The sequence below is a fragment of the Microtus oregoni genome, unplaced genomic scaffold, assembly GCF_018167655.1.
Source record: "Microtus oregoni isolate MIOR12 unplaced genomic scaffold, Mior012 000013F_ref0000133, whole genome shotgun sequence".
Lineage (NCBI taxonomy): Eukaryota > Metazoa > Chordata > Mammalia > Rodentia > Cricetidae > Microtus > Microtus oregoni.
Genome location: NW_024543072.1, coordinates 11,654,378 through 11,669,296, shown reverse-complemented (window position 1 = coordinate 11,669,296; position 14,919 = coordinate 11,654,378). Strand labels below are relative to the sequence as shown.

General features: G+C 52.6%; 1 protein-coding gene across 2 annotated transcripts; it reads left to right on the top strand.

The window, feature by feature from the left end:
- Window positions 1–5,871: 5,871 nt before the first annotated feature.
- Window positions 5,872–13,498, top strand: Gprin2 (G protein regulated inducer of neurite outgrowth 2). 2 transcript variants are annotated; one of them, XM_041662949.1, is made up of 2 exons: window positions 5,872–6,094; window positions 11,292–13,498. In XM_041662949.1, the coding sequence occupies exon 2, from the start codon at window positions 11,298–11,300 to the stop codon at window positions 12,645–12,647; it is 1,350 nt and encodes a 449-aa protein (XP_041518883.1). In that variant the 5' UTR covers window positions 5,872–6,094; window positions 11,292–11,297; the 3' UTR covers window positions 12,648–13,498. The 2 variants fall into 2 exon arrangements, with proteins under 2 accessions (XP_041518883.1, XP_041518884.1); XM_041662950.1 differs by having other exon boundaries at window positions 5,879–5,887.
- Window positions 13,499–14,919: the final 1,421 nt, after the last annotated feature.

The window sequence follows — 14,919 nt, the reverse complement described above, 5'->3', positions numbered from 1 at the left end:
CACGTTCTGTGCATGGTGAGCACTGTGCACGGTGAGCACTGCCCATGTTCTGTGCACGGTGAGCACTGTGCATGGTGAGCACTGTGCATGGTGAGCACTGCCCACATTCTGTGCACGGCAAGCACTGTGCATGGTGAGCACTGTGCATGGTGAGCACTGCCCACGTTCTGTGCACAGTGAGCACTGTGCATGGTGAGCACTGCCCACGTTCTGTGCACGGTGAGCACTGTGCATGGTGAGCACTGTGCACGGTGAGCACTGCCCACATTCTGTGCACGGCGAGCACTGCCCACGTTCTGTGCATGGTGAGCACTGTGCATGGTGAGCACTGTCCACGTTCTGTGCATGGTGAGTACTGTCTACGTGTTTCTAATGCATGCGGGCCTTTATAGACAGGCAAGAAGCATTCAGCAAATGCCAACACTGTGAAGTTTCCAATCACCTGCCCTAGGCTAAAGGTGGCTTTTAAGACCGTAGGGCCTGGCAGTCCAGGTACTGTGGCACAACAGGAGCTTCTAGCTGTGCAGCCTGCCTCGTGCATGCAGCGAGAAACTGCTTTTTAAAGTTTCGTCTTAGGATTTCTGTTGCTGTGATAAAGCGCCATGGACAAAATCAACCTTGGTAAGAAAGGGTTTATTCAGCTTATAGTTCCATGTTAGAGTCTATCACTGAGGGAAGTTGGGGCAGAAACTCAAACAGGACGGGAAGCTGGAGGCAGGAGCTGATGCAGAGGCAGTGGAGGAGTGTTACTTCCTTGCCTGCTCCTCTTGGCTTGCTCAGTATGCTCTCTTATAGAACCCAGGTCCCCCTGTCCAGAGGTGACACTACCTGCAATGGGCTGGGCCTTCCTGTATTAATCATCAATCAAGAAAATGCACCACAGACTTGCCCACTGGCCAATCTAGTAGGGACATTTCCTTCATTGGGGTTCTCTCTCCCCAAATGACTCTGTGTCAAATTTGCACAAAAGTAGCCAGCACAGCTTTGTACCTCTTCCAGGTATAAACTCCACATTTTTGGTATAAAGGCTTTCCTTCTGGAAGACAGCACCCATCCCAAATAGTGACTGATATGGGGTAGAGGTCAACTTCTCTCTCACGTAAAATCTTGTCGCAAATAGTCTAGAGCTGCTGTCAGGCCACCACGTTGTTGGGCATTGGTCCTGACATCTCTAGGGTCCTGTCTTCATTGGAATGCTATAAACAAGGTTCGCACCATGCCTTCATTGTGTTGGCAGCAGAGGGAAGAAATAGACACATTGCTTCTGAAGAACATAGCAAGAAGCTGCACACAGTTTCTGCTCACTTCTCATGGGGCAGAATGTACCGCTACTGCTTGGTTCATGGGACCTTAGAAATGTGGTCTGTGTTCCTGATAGTGCTCTTGGCTAGAGGGGTTTCCATAGATGAGGAGCGAGGAGACTAGGGTTGGTCAGCAGTGTCTGTCTTGGGGTGGATCCTTAAATGGAACAGAAGGGATGTGGGGAACTGGAATGCATATCATTAGAATCTGTTCTTTGTGTGCCCTGGACCCTTCAGTTTGGTTGCTGTGATCCAATTGTCCATTCGTGCAGTTGTCGCCAGTCTCTTGGGGCAGAAGCACCTAAGAATCAGACCAGTCTGGAACTCCTACTTATTTTGATCTTGGAAACATGTAGAGTTGAACTAAGGTGGAACAGTACTCTTGGATAAACCCATCTGTCTATCCATCCATCCATCCATCTGCCCATCACCTACTGTATACCTGGAGGGTTAGTGTCCTTTTATTTGTAGAGCTAACGTTAAAGAGGCCTATTGCATCGTAGGGATATTTTTGTTAGAAAAACAGATTCTGTTTGACATAGCTGAAGCTTTCTCCCCCTCCACACTGACACATCAACTCAGCATCCCTTCTAAAACGACTGCAGAAACTGCACACTGACCCACCCTCCGGCGGAAGTGCTCTTTCCCTCTGCCCTAGGCTTGTCGACAGGGTCAGTGAGATTTATTATGCGAGTCCTTTAGATTTCAAGATTTTTAGATCATATTTTTAGGTCAGGGTTACCAAGAGGAAATAGACTGAACCCCTCACTATTGTAGCAACATTTCTTCTTGCTCCTGTTCATTAAAAACAGGAAAGATACCTACTCTTCCTCCTCTTTAACTCACTCTGGATCTCAGTCCTTTGGAGACAGTAGTGATGTCATGCTTTTGTTTCCATTCTCTCTCTCTCTCTCTCTCTCTCTCTCTCTCTCTCTCTCTCTCTCTCTGATTCCCTGTCTGTTTTTGGTCACTCTACCTTCATTCCTTTTTGGGGGAAAAGTGTGGCATGTGTGTGCATGCATGCATGTGTTCATGTATGTATATGTCTGTGTGTGCATGCATGTGTGTGTGTGGCAATGGGGTTCACAGAGAGGCATTCTCACAGAGGAGCTATGATAATGTTAATTGTGTGACAGAATCTGGTTCACCTGGAAGATGGGCCTCTGGCGATGCCTGTGAGAGATTATCTTGATTAAGTTAATTGATTTGGAAAAAATCAATCTTAATTATAAACGGGACAATTCTCCCAGTGGAGATCCTGGACTGAATGCAGTGGAGAAAGTGAGCCGACATTAGCACACATTTCTTCCTCCATTTCCAGGTTAGGAATACAGTGTGACTGGCTGCTGCAAGCTCCCACTGCCTTGACTTCCTGCCATGGTGGACTATGTCCTAGAATTGACATAGAACAACCCATTTCTCTCTCAAGCTGCTTTTATCAGAGTATTTGATCACAGCAGGGAAAGAAGCTAAGACAGGAGCCAGTGCCTTCTCCCAAGGCAGTAACAGGGTGCAGCATCAGGAGCACTACGTCATCTGGCTTCTGTCTTGCAGAGACAAGCTGGCTCTTGACGTCAGCTTCCAGGGGCGTTTCCTGCAGTTTCTCCACACACTGCCCCTTTGCTTAGCTTAACCAGAATTAGCGTGTGACATACAGCATATTAAAAATCAAACAAAAGTCCAGGCAATGGAGGCGCATACCTTTAATCCCAGCACTTGGGAGGCAGAAGCAGGCTGATCTCTGGGAGTTCGAGGCCAGCCTGGTCTACAAGAGCTAGTTCCAGGACAGCCACGGGTGTTACGCAAAGAAATCCAAAAACAAACAAATTGAAAAAGTCAAATAAAGGGAACAGAACCAACTGAAATAAGAAGAGCTTTCTTGACCCTCATCTTTCTTTCCAGTGACATCTGTCTTCTCCCCTTCATGGCCGAGCTTTAGTTGACTAGGTACATACCATGTTGGTGTCTCCTCTCCTAACTATTCCTCTACCCATTCCAGAAGTGTCTGCCTCCAGCACCTCTCTGAACAGTATGCTCTAGTGCCCTGGGTCACCCCGGTATAGCTGTTTTCTTATATCTGGTCTGGTTCTCAGTCCTTGCCACTTGATCTCTCATCACTGGGTTTCTAAGCCTTTCTCTCACTCACTTTTTTTTTTAAAGATTTTTATTCCTTTATTATGCACACAGTGTTCTACCTGCACACTTCTACCTCGAAGAGGGCACCAGATCTCATTATAGGTGGTCGTGAGCCCCCATGTGGTTGCTGGGACTTGAACTTAAGACCCGTGGAAGAGCAGGCAGTACTCTTAACCTCTGAGCCATCTCTCCAGACCCATCTCATTCATCTTTTTCTCTGACGATCTTACCTCTGAGAGATTAGAGGTCACCCCTGTGTCTATGATGCTCAGACCTCCTAAGGAACTCCTGCTTCTCTACTGAGTGACATTGTCTCAATGTGCCCGCTATGAGCTTCTGAGAACATTCCATGACTGCTCCTCTCAGAAAACGACACTCGGCCCACATGGTTACCAAGCCAGGTACACCTCCCCTTACCACAATGCTCCACAATGCTCTACATTCCTCCCCACTCCCAACAGTCCTGCGAGTACCTCCAGATCCTAGCACAGGAGGGACTTGGTAAATTGTGATCAGCTGAGTGACAGCGGCAAGAGCATTGCACAGAACACTTTCACAACGCCAGCCTCCCCACAGTCATGAGATAGGGAGGCAATTACCATTGCTTATCAGATGAAGAAACTGATCCCAGAGAGATAAACAGTCTTGCCTGGGTGTGGGACCACAGGGTAAAGGAATATGCTGGAAGTTGGGAAGTTGGAGGTCCCTATCCCAGACTCTTCCTGGGTCACTACTAGAGCCAGGGCAGCCTCCTTGCCAAGTCATGGGACTAGTGAGCCAAGATGCCAAGAACAAGGTGATGTTCAGAGGTCCTGGTGGCATGGTCCAATCAGCCCATGCCTGTGTGTATCTAGTATAGCAGACATCTATTGACATCCAACTCTGAGCAGGCTTCCTTGGAGCACACATGGCAAGGCTCTTGTCAGGGTGCCCTGGTACCTAAGATCCTAGGGCATGGAGGCCTGGGTCTGGCTCTCAGTGTAGCCACGTTTACATTACCCCTTCTTGGGACTCAAGTGACTTCTCTGGAAAGGGAGTACGAGCACGAGAAGAGTGGTGGATTCTGGGAAGGCCAGGCATTGACTAGTGTCACCTGGCACAGAAATTTTCTCTGGACCATTTGGGCAGGATCCCTCAGGCAGGCTGAGAGAAGTGTGGAAGCTAGAACCTGTTTCTATGGTGCTCATCTCTTCCTGGATGGCTGCCTTCCTGAACTGGAGAGAATACGTTGAGGCCCCGGTGGAATTTAGCTCTTTCTGAGAAGATAGAGATCCCCCAACTGGGTGAGACACAAAGATGGTGTTATCCGGAAGGAGTCTAGACAACCACGGTCAAGTTGGAGTCCCCAGGGCTGCTGTCAACAAAGGAGGGTGACACTGGAACTCGGAAGAAGCCCAGGCTCCTCTTACCATGTGGCCCTGGGTACCAGGAAATCCTTGAGGGTGGACTAATGGAGTGATCTGGCCAGATCTGGATGGGGTGGCTTATTGTCCTGTGTGTCTGGAGATGTGGATGAAATGTCAGGGAGCTCCTAGGTCTCCCAAGAGACCAGGTATTCCTGGAGTCTGTAGAGTTTTTAGGAAAGGACAGGAAGGACCAAGGTAGAAAATATCAATGTTTCCGGAAATTATAAGAGAAGCATTTAGCAGTCACTATGTATGTCAGCTCTTAGCATCCCTGAGGCAGGCTGGGAAACTGGAGGCCTCAGTTGGTTTGGGTCAGAGGGCAAGGGTGGAAGAGGTCCTGCACTTCCACAGGTGACAGGATATCAAGAAAGCTGACCTTGAAGGACGAGGCTGAGAAAGTGACTTTGGAGAAGGAGACTATGAAGTTGGGCGCCTAGGGCCTGGGCAGGTGCCCTGAGGCCTAGACTAGGATCCTAAACCAGAAAGGCCTGGGCTCAAGGTTGGGTTTCTCCCTGAGGTGAGTGTAGAGCTGAGAAAATAGTATTGTTGGATGGAGGGCAGATGATTCCCTAACCAGTGGCTGTGCAAGGTCTCAAGAGAGCAGGACCTGGGGGAAAGATCTCTAGAGCAGGGTCTGAGGCCCGGAGCTGTGAAAGGAAGGGCAGGATGAGAAAGAACATGGGGGCAGATCCTTGAGGGTCTGCAGATACTGGTGCCAGAGGGAGGAGTTGGGGCAGGCAAAGCTCTGAGGGATCTGGAGGATTTGAGGAGCTAACCATGAAAGGTGGGAGGCGGTGTGACTGCGACCCGATAGTGGCGCCCTTTGGGGGTGGGAGACTGGAACACACCGGTCGGCCATGTCCAGAGGGCTGCAAAGATGGAAAATTCCACAGTGGGGAAACCGCCTCGAGGAGGGGTCGGGAAGGGGGGGGGGGGGGGCTGTGCGCCCTTGGGGGCGGGGCCTAGAGGAGTGGGCGTGGGGGCGGGGCCGAGACAGGGGGCGGGCCCGGGGTGCAGAGGCAGTGGAGAGGCGGGCGCGCCCAGGTGAGAGAGCCGCTCCCCCCAACCCCAGCGTCCCTGCACTGGGTACCAGCGCCAACCTCTCTGCCCCTTGGCAGTGAGGGCTCCGCGGTCGACTGCACCTCGGCCGGCCAGACCCGGTGCGGCCCCGGCTCCATCTTGGCGCCTGGCACCTGTGGCGACAGCAGGCGCAGCGCTTCGGTCGGCCTGCGCGGCCCCGGCGGCGACAGGGTGAGAGGCTAGCCCTGGTGGGTGCCAGGGTGGGGTGGATGGCGCCCCCCTTCCTGCAACCCTGAACCCACTCCTCATCGCTGCCTGCGCCGCATTCCTCCGCACTGTCGCCTCCCCTTGCCCTCTTGGGTCCTCTTTTCCGCGTCTCCTCTGCCCAGCCTCCGGGTTTTTGTTTTGTTTGTTTGTTTTTTGTTTTTCTCGGCCCCGGACCTGTGTTCATTGGCCTCCGCCCCGCTTCTCTTTGCTTTTTCCCTCCCGGTTTCCTCCTCTCTTCCATCCGCATTCCCCACCCTGTCTTCTGTTGCCAGCACCCCGCCCTCTTCTGCCAGGGAGCTCCTCTACTCGCGGGCTCCCTGCCCCATGTCCTTTGAGCCACCGTCTTTGTCCTGGAAAGGTCTGTATCCTAGTTCCGAGGCTTATGTTGGGTCCTTCTTCCTGAGAGCCCAGTGGGCTTTGCTGTGGAGGTGCAGGGGAACGGAGTCCTGGTCAAGGAGGTTGCGTGGTGTGTGGTGCGTTCAGGCCTTTGCCCGCAGCAGGGGCGGCCTGTGTTTGGCGTGCAGAGTGCCGCTGTGTGTACCAATGCTCTTTCCTGCAGGCTCACACTGCATATCGGCCTGTGCCTTGATCTCTGGGGTGACCACTGTGAGGCGTGGGCCCATGCTGGGGAGTGCAGGTAGGATCACAGGGGCCACCGGGGCTGCTTCCATGCTGTGACAGACCCACTAGAAGCTCCTCTGAGGGAGTGAGCAAACCATCACCACCGGGCCAGGCTCAGGCTTAGGCTCGGGGACTCCTAGGGCTTTAGATCTCTCAATGGCGAGCAGGGTGGCATCTTGGAGGTTGTTGCCCCACACTTACCCCAAGAACCTGTTCCTAGCATTCTTCTGTCTTTAGACACTATGTTCTTTGGATGAGGTTAGAAGCTATGAGGGACTAGTTTTAGCCTCGGAACTCTTTTAGAAATATTCCCAGCTGTGTTCCCCAATTTTGGCCTGAGTGTTCCTGTTAGACCCTGCATTTGCTCTGGAAATGGATCAAGCCACCTACCATTAGTGGTCACACCCTTCTGTACAAGGGACTTGAGGGATTTGTAGGGGGTATCCCTTCCTGGTCCTTGAGTAACTTCTGTATTTTAACTGTGACTAGTCCTGGTTCTCCCCTCACCCCCTGCTCCTCACATTTGTGGCTTTCTGGATACAGAGGCTGCCATCTACACATCTGCTGCTTATGAGAGCACTTACATGGATGACATGGTGTGGCCTCGATGGGCCCCTTTAGAAGTCTGCATGGGTACACCCCAAGGGTCTAGGCTTCTCAGATGAGCCGAGAACGGGACCAAGTAAAATCAGCAGTCTCAGGCTGGGCTAGTCTGCAAGTTTCTGAAAATTTGGTGGGGGGTTCTTATTCAAAATGACTATGATTGCTTGCTGTTTGTGAGGGTGGTTGATTCTTTAGTTGTTGACAGTCGAACAATGACAGACCACGTGACACCAGCCACAGCCATTATGATTGATACATTAAGCAAGACCAGAGAAACAACATCAAGGAAGAACAGTATTACTCAACACGAATGCTCTTGGATATGTGTGCCTTTTATGTCCTGCTAAAACATCTTCCCAGGGGAGTGTCTTTGTGTGGAAATGTACATGTGAGTGCAGGTGCCTGTGGGAGACCAGAGACATCTGATCCTTTGGAGCTGGAGTTGCAGGTAGCTGAGAGTCACCCAACATGAGGGGTGGGAGCCAACTTCAGGTCCTCTGCAAGAGCGGTGTGTGTCCTTAACCACTGAGCCACCTCTCCAGCTACATCTCAGGATCTCTTTTGGGTAAAACTAGAAGCTGCCCATGACTGTAACATGACTTTTTAGGCATGCGGCATGTACACTTCAGCATATGCATAGTCTGCCTGGGTGAAAGTTTAAAATAGGCCCTGGGAAACTACGTGATAAAATAGGCACTGGGGAAACTGGCAATGTCACAGGATAGAGTAAGGGAAGCAAGAATTAAAAGATGAAGCTTACCTGTTGAGCATGTTGGTGGTTTCCCGAAAGGGTATCATTGCTTCTAGAGCATCCCTAGTGCTAATTCTTACAATGCTGTGGTCTCAAGACTTCCCAGCAACCTTGTAGGGTAGGACTAACTTTACAAGGAAGAGTTTACATGCATGTCACAATGTGGGCTGAGTGGGCACCTTGGTCTTCCTACCGAGCATGTCCTAGATTCCTGGGCTGGCAAATATTGGAGCCTCTGACCAAGTGGATCTCTTTGGCTAAGCTAGTCTGGAAGTTTCTGCAAAGCTTGGGTTTGTAATGCAAAATGCCATTGGTTGCTTGCTGCACATGAGGGTGGTTTGTGCAGCGGTGAGGCTTTAAGTTGGCCATTTGCAGCTGGAGATTCTTTGACCTTTTTTTTAATTGCTCCACTCTGCCACTTGTGGAGTAGTGAGCTAAATGAAGTAACCAATAGATACACAGCTTCCCACTGGGGTCTCTGTAGTCACTGGTCTCTCTGGGGGATGGATTTGTCTGGGTAGGTAGGTGCAACATTTTCCTTGCTGATGGCTTTTCAATAGGTCGGGCTGGGGTTCCCTCAGTCTTGTCCCACCTATTTCCTCTGGAGGCCAAGGGACTGGCCTGTTCTTTATTGTAATTTCCCTAAGAGGATCCAAATAGTGGGATCTCACAGGTGCCCACAGGACTTTCAGTCTGCAGGTGTCTTTCTGCCCTCCTTATCCCATGCAGCCTAACAGTCAGGCAGAGTGTGTGGGCAGCGGTCAAGCGTCGCTCCCTCCCATGTAGCTGTTCCATTGGCATGTCAGGAAACACCATTGGGAGCACAGAGGCAGGGTTGGGTACTGGAACTCCAGGTGTTTACAGTGGTCAGGTCAGCGAGCAGCACACTGTGCAGAGGACCTCATAGACTCACAGGCTTGATTCCTCGCTGAGCCACTGCCCAGCCCTGTGCCCTTGGTCAGGTCACTAAGCTTCTGAGCGGTGGCCTCATTTGTAGAATGGGGATGATGAATTGCACCATGAGGTTGCTGTGACAGTGGATTGAGACAGTATTTGCAGAGGCTGTGGCTGAGCCTGCAGCATTCCCAGCTGGCCTCGTCCATCGTCACTGGAACTGCCTTTAGCTTTAGCACTTTCCCAACTGGCCGTTGGGTGCTAGCACTCCCTGAGGGCAGTCCTGGACCAGAGTCCTTCCTTTGTCACCCATCCGGTCTGGCTTTGGGCATGAGGAACAGCTAGGATGGGACCACTCCTTACCGAACTGGCTGTGTGCAGTGTGGCTTGGCCCAATACAGTGGCCATCAGCCACATGTGACCAGTTATTTAAATGATCAGAAACAGTTTCTTGGTCACCGTATTTGCATGACAAGTGCTCAGGTGCCATATGTGGCTAGTGTCCACCACGTGACAGGGCAAGGGTTAGCCTTTCCATCAAAGCCTGCAGTTGTACTGGACCGGACTCTGCCCTTAGGCTTCAAGACTTCTCCTGCTGTCCTGAACTCGAGGCAGGGAGGTATTTCCTGCAGCAGAAGTTGAGTTCAGGAACCCCGCCACATTCCATTTCGGGCATGCTCACCTGGCAGGGTGGTTGGTTTTCTGTCAGTCTTTATCAGCCTAAGGTAGGTGGGGAGGACTGGGATTGCCTAAACCAAAACTGTCGCCTTCTGTATCTGCCTTGCCTCTCTAGCCCATCCCTCCTGACAGAGAGTCCCAGGGTGATCGTCCCCACTTCAGGAGGGTTGGGCTGGCCCAGTTATCCTGACCCTTTGGCCCTACCCATGTCCCAATCTACCTGTCACTTTGCTGTGTCCCTGACTACTTGTTCCTCCTGGTACCTTCTCCTTCTCTCCCCAGTCTTGGTTTCCATAATTCTCCAGAAAGCTTTCTTCTATCATCCCTGTGAGTTCCTTGTCTTGGCAGGGTCTCTCCTCAGGCAGCTTTGGGCACTTAGCCTACTCCTCCGTGGCCTTGTTTTTAAGTTCATTTTCTCTGTCTGCCACATGGCAGCTGGCCTCCTATTGCCAGCTGCACATCCAGGGCAGGGTGCTAATCTGATGGTGAGTACCAGATCATAGCCCTGACTCTGCTACCTTTGGGCTCAGGGGAGTGGGGCTGAGGGTCAGCCAGAGCGTTCTGTCCTTGCTCCATGATGCTGAAGCTAGGGATGGAGACAGCCCAGCTGGGCCAGCTGGGAAAGGTCCTCAGGAGGAGATGGTGGGGGTGAAAAGGGGTTGTGTTGAGTTTAGGCAGCTCTGGGCAAGGGGGGGGGGCAGGGCAGGGTGGTGATGGTAGATTTTGTGCTGGAATAGCCACACCAGGAAGAGAGTTGACATTTTGCAGAGGGTATGTCTGATTTTTAGGCATTTTTTTCTCTCACTACTGGATGGTCATCCCCGGGGATAGCCAGCACTGAATGATTCCCACGTTCCCAGCTGTGGAACAGTGAGTGCAGCATTCAGCAGGGGCTCAGGAAATGGCTGCAGATGAATGAACAAACAGAGTGAGGGCCAGCATTAAGGGCTGATGGCAAGGTCTCCCTGTCCTAGGGGCGGGCGAGCGTCAGGATCCCTGCTCCCCTTCACCCTGACAGAACAGTCTGAAACGTGTTCAGTAGGTCAGGTTGGAGAGGATGGTGGAAGAGCACGAGGAGAACCAGAGGAGTTATCAGCTTATCCATACCCATTGCTTCCATATCCCACAAACCTGTCCCCAGGAGACCCCAGTACCTTTCCAAGTGGATGCTGCCAGTCATGCGGCCTGTTACAGGCTTTCTGTTTTGGTTGACTGAGAGCTGTTTTCCCACAGCCTCCCGATGATGCCACACGACTGCTCCTAGGCCCCCAGCTCACTTGGCCTTCCCCCCAGGTTCCCCTCCCCTTGGCCCCCACGCCCACACCTATCTCATAAGTATGGCCAACAGCTGGCATGGTGGTGGTCTCCAGCGCCCATTTCTGGAGCGGTGATTATTAGATATTTGCAATGTCATCTCTGCGACACGTGCCAAGCCTGGTGTGGCTGGTATGTGTCTTGTCCCTGATATCCTTATGGCTCTGACCAGTCAGGCAGGCTGGGACAGAAGCTACTTCCTCCATGTGCCCAGCACAGTGTAAGCTCAGAGAAGCACGCAGGTGACATGCCAACACCCAACTTGACTTCACTAACTTTTTTTTTTTTTCTCTCTTGTAGGCAAACATGAGTTCTAGCCAACCTGAACCTGGTGCCCGGGAATCCCAAAGTCCCCGCCCACAGCCCCTGTCCCAGAGTTCTTCCAGCTTGCTGTGTGAGGGTCGGGAACAGAGACCAGAGCTGCGCAAGAGTGTCAGCAGCACTGTATGGCACACGCAGCCAGGAGAGGCCAGCACGGGTGCCCGGACTCTGGAGGAAGAGGGGTGCCAGACCGAGAGCATGGAACAAGCACAGGCCCCGAGCCCTTGGTCACAGGGTGGTGCTGGAAGCCACTGGAGAAGCAGGACTGTCGGCAATGTGTCTACCATGGGCATCAGTGACCTGTGTCGCCTGCGGGCTCCCAGCGTGGCAGCTGTGCAGAGGAGCCACTCAGACTTGGTCCATAGCGCCCAGACCCGGGGTCGTGGCGGTGCTCAGAAGGCCAGTCTCAGCTGTTCTGCCCTTGGCAGCTCACCTGTCCAGAGGGCTCACCTGCAGCCTGGGAGTGTTGCTGGTCCAGATGGCCAGACTCCTGCAGTCCTGCAGAGTGACCTGGCTCCGGAGGATGGGACTTCTAAACCAGCCCACATGTTGGGGGAGAGTCAGGTGTTGGTGCCAACTGTAGAACTGGAAGGCACGGCTGGTCTCATCAGCAGTCCCCAGGGTGGACCCAAAGCGACTGGACAGTCATCTACCACTTCCTGCCAGGCTCTGCCCCCAGCTGCTCTGCTCTGCACGATGAGGGAGACTGCATCCGGTGGCTGCTGCCATGTTCTGGCCTTTCCCAAATTGGTAGCATCCGTGAGCGAGTCTGGGTTGCAGGCTCAGTGTGGGATGAAATTCCACTGTAAGTTGCCAGGAGGAGTTTCTGGGCATCCTCACTGCTGTGTCCACCCTTGGGTGCCTACAGGGCTAGCCACAGAGTCTGTCTCCAGGACCAAAGATGTGTGGACCATGACCTCAGCCACTGACTTGGCCTTGGGTGTGGCCTCAGCCCAGGATGCTGGGGTTCAGGTAGCTCCAGTGGCAGCCTGCAAGGCTGTGGCGACCAGCCCGTCCCTGGAAGCACCTGAGACTCTGAATATGTTTCCAGAGGTAGTGCTGGCGTCCAGCCTGGAAGAAGCATCATCGCCCGTGAGGGACGTGCGGTGGGATGCTGAGGGCATGACATGGGAGGTATATGGGGCCTCAGTGGATCCTGAGGTGCTTGGCATTGCCATCCAGAAGCACCTGGAGATGCAGTTTGAGCAGCTGCAGCAGGCACCAGCCAGCGAGGACAGTCTATCTACAGAGGGCCGCAGGGGCCCTCTGCGGGCCGTCATGCAGTCCCTGCGGCGCCCCAGCTGCTGTGGCTGCTCGGGAGCTGCTCTAGAATGAGGAACTGTGACCCTGAAGCAGGCCTGGACTCTAGACGTGGTCCCAGGCCAGTGATAGGCACAGCGAAGACTCGGTGTCACCAGAACCTACCCTCTCACTTGCACACCAGCCTTGGGCTTGCGGTTCCATGCAGCTGGGCTGTCTTTTAAGGGCTTGATTCCCAAGAGCCAGCTCTCCGTTCTGGCCTCTGGACTTGGGACAGGGATTTTGCATTGCACATCGGTGAAATCCTGGTTTCTTTCCTGTAAAAGTACTTAACCTTTTGTTTAGTCCATCCGCAGAACTTGCTGTTACTCCCCCAGGAGTCTCGGTGGTTTTATTTAATAGCATTGCTAGGAAATAATGAATTTTTACATTGCACAAGAGGCCCAGGTGGCAGGGATGCCTTGGTCCTAAGAGAACCGACATTGCTGGAGGCCCCTGCCTGCCATGCACTGTGCTTGTCACCTACGTTGTTGTGGTTTCTCCTCTTTACTGCTCTTCTCAGATGTCACAGCAGAAGTCCGGCAAGGATCTAGCTAATGAGCTCTGTGGCAGACAGTGCAAAGCAGTACAGAAGGCTTAGAGCTAGGGCTAGGTTGAGCCCTGGTGCTGGCTTGAGACATCTACCTACACCTGCTCAGTGAGCTGGGGACAGGAAGGACGAATTGAATGCCCGTTCTCTGCCAGGTTCTGTGGGTTTGTGAGGAGTGAGATGCAGTCACTGCACCAGAGTGCAGGGAGCAGAGCATTCCAGAAGGGCCACGTGTGTCCCTTGGAGGGGGTTTCCAAAAGCCTGCCTCTGCAGGACACTGTATCAGGTTCCCTGCCTCAGGAAGTGGAGAACAAGTAGCCATCTTTCCCCAGATGTGTGTCAGTGCTTGAAAGGGTGTCTTTCTCACCCTACTCTATTGGATTTTACCTTAGCTGGTGCAGTTCTTCTGGGAGGGAGCTGGCTGGGGGCGGGAGGGCTGGGCTTGGGGTTCCCACCAGGTAGGAAATAGCGAGATAGAGCTGAGAGGCTCTGAATGTCAGGGTTAGCAATGGCCTAGGGTGGGCTGGTCAGTGAGGACTAGTAGATCTGGGTGGGGAGAGGGGACACAGGGCCTTAGCTGCCTGATTTTATTCCCCATGGGCTTCTCAAAGCCCAGGAGGATTGGGGTAGTCTGTTGAAGATCCTAGACACCTGGAATAGAACCCCTCAGATAGTTCCAGCGTTATGTAGACTCTGGGCCTCAGATTTGGCTATGTTCATGTAGGATTGAAGCTGTAATAAGTTGTGCATTAGGGGCTGAATCTACTCCTGGAATCCTGGGGCTTGAAAGACGGCTTATCTGCCCCATCTGCAAGGTCCAGGCACTCACTGAAATAGGGAAAACTCTGCAACATGGCTTATGGTTTAGAGTAGGAATGGCATGTCAGTGGGTCAAAGAAACAAGGCAAGACAGGCTGGCTTTCTAGGTGAGAAACCTCAGTTTTATAGGTACTATGCCTTTCCCAGGGAGCAAGCACATCCTTTAAAGTCCTGGGGGTGTGTGAATAGTTGTGTGATACAAAGCAAGTACTTTGTATTCTGGGGTATGGCTTGTGGTCACTCTGTCTCCTTCATACATGGGTACCAGCAGCCCAACCTTGGAGCCTGAATGGGAGTGAGCAGATCACTTTGGGGACATGGGGCAATGTCATCTTCACACAGGGCCATAGTCAAGAAGGCTGTTGACACAGAGGGCTTGGGTAGGTGGACGGAGTGGGGACAGCTTGGAGATATCCGTTCTGTTGGGCTGGTAGGTTTGACTGTTCATCATCAGTTGGGAGGCTGGCTTGGGTGCCTGAGATAAGCGTTACAGAATCTGCAGAAGGTGGGGGAAGATTCCCAATCCATGTGTATGAGTCTATTCAGTGAGAAGTCAAGGAGGCTGAGATCCTTTCATTTGGGGCAGAAGGACAGTGAGGCCACTTTCTGGGACAAGCAAGGGCGTGTGGGCAGGCTCCCGAGGTCCATGTGAAGGGAAACAGACCACAGGGCTTGGCTGGTGACAGTGAAACCCACTGCACGAAGACCTTCTCCTCTGCCACATACAGATTTCAAGTTCATTGTTGGGCAGATTGTGCCAACCTGCAATTCCCATGCTGCACCTGGTACCGAGATGAAAGCCAGGTGGCCCACTGGGGTCAGAACAGACCAGCCAGCCACCCGCTTAGCTTCATCCTGATTGATAAACATTTGTACAATGGTGCTAGAACCCAGTGCAGCCTGTGTGTTGGTTGGAACTTTTATAACACCCACTAGCTC

Excerpts from the sequence above, each read along its gene's own strand:
- Gprin2 (XM_041662949.1), top strand. The coding sequence starts at position 11,298 with ATGAGTTCTAGCCAACCTGAACCTGGTGCCCGGGAATCCCAAAGTCCC.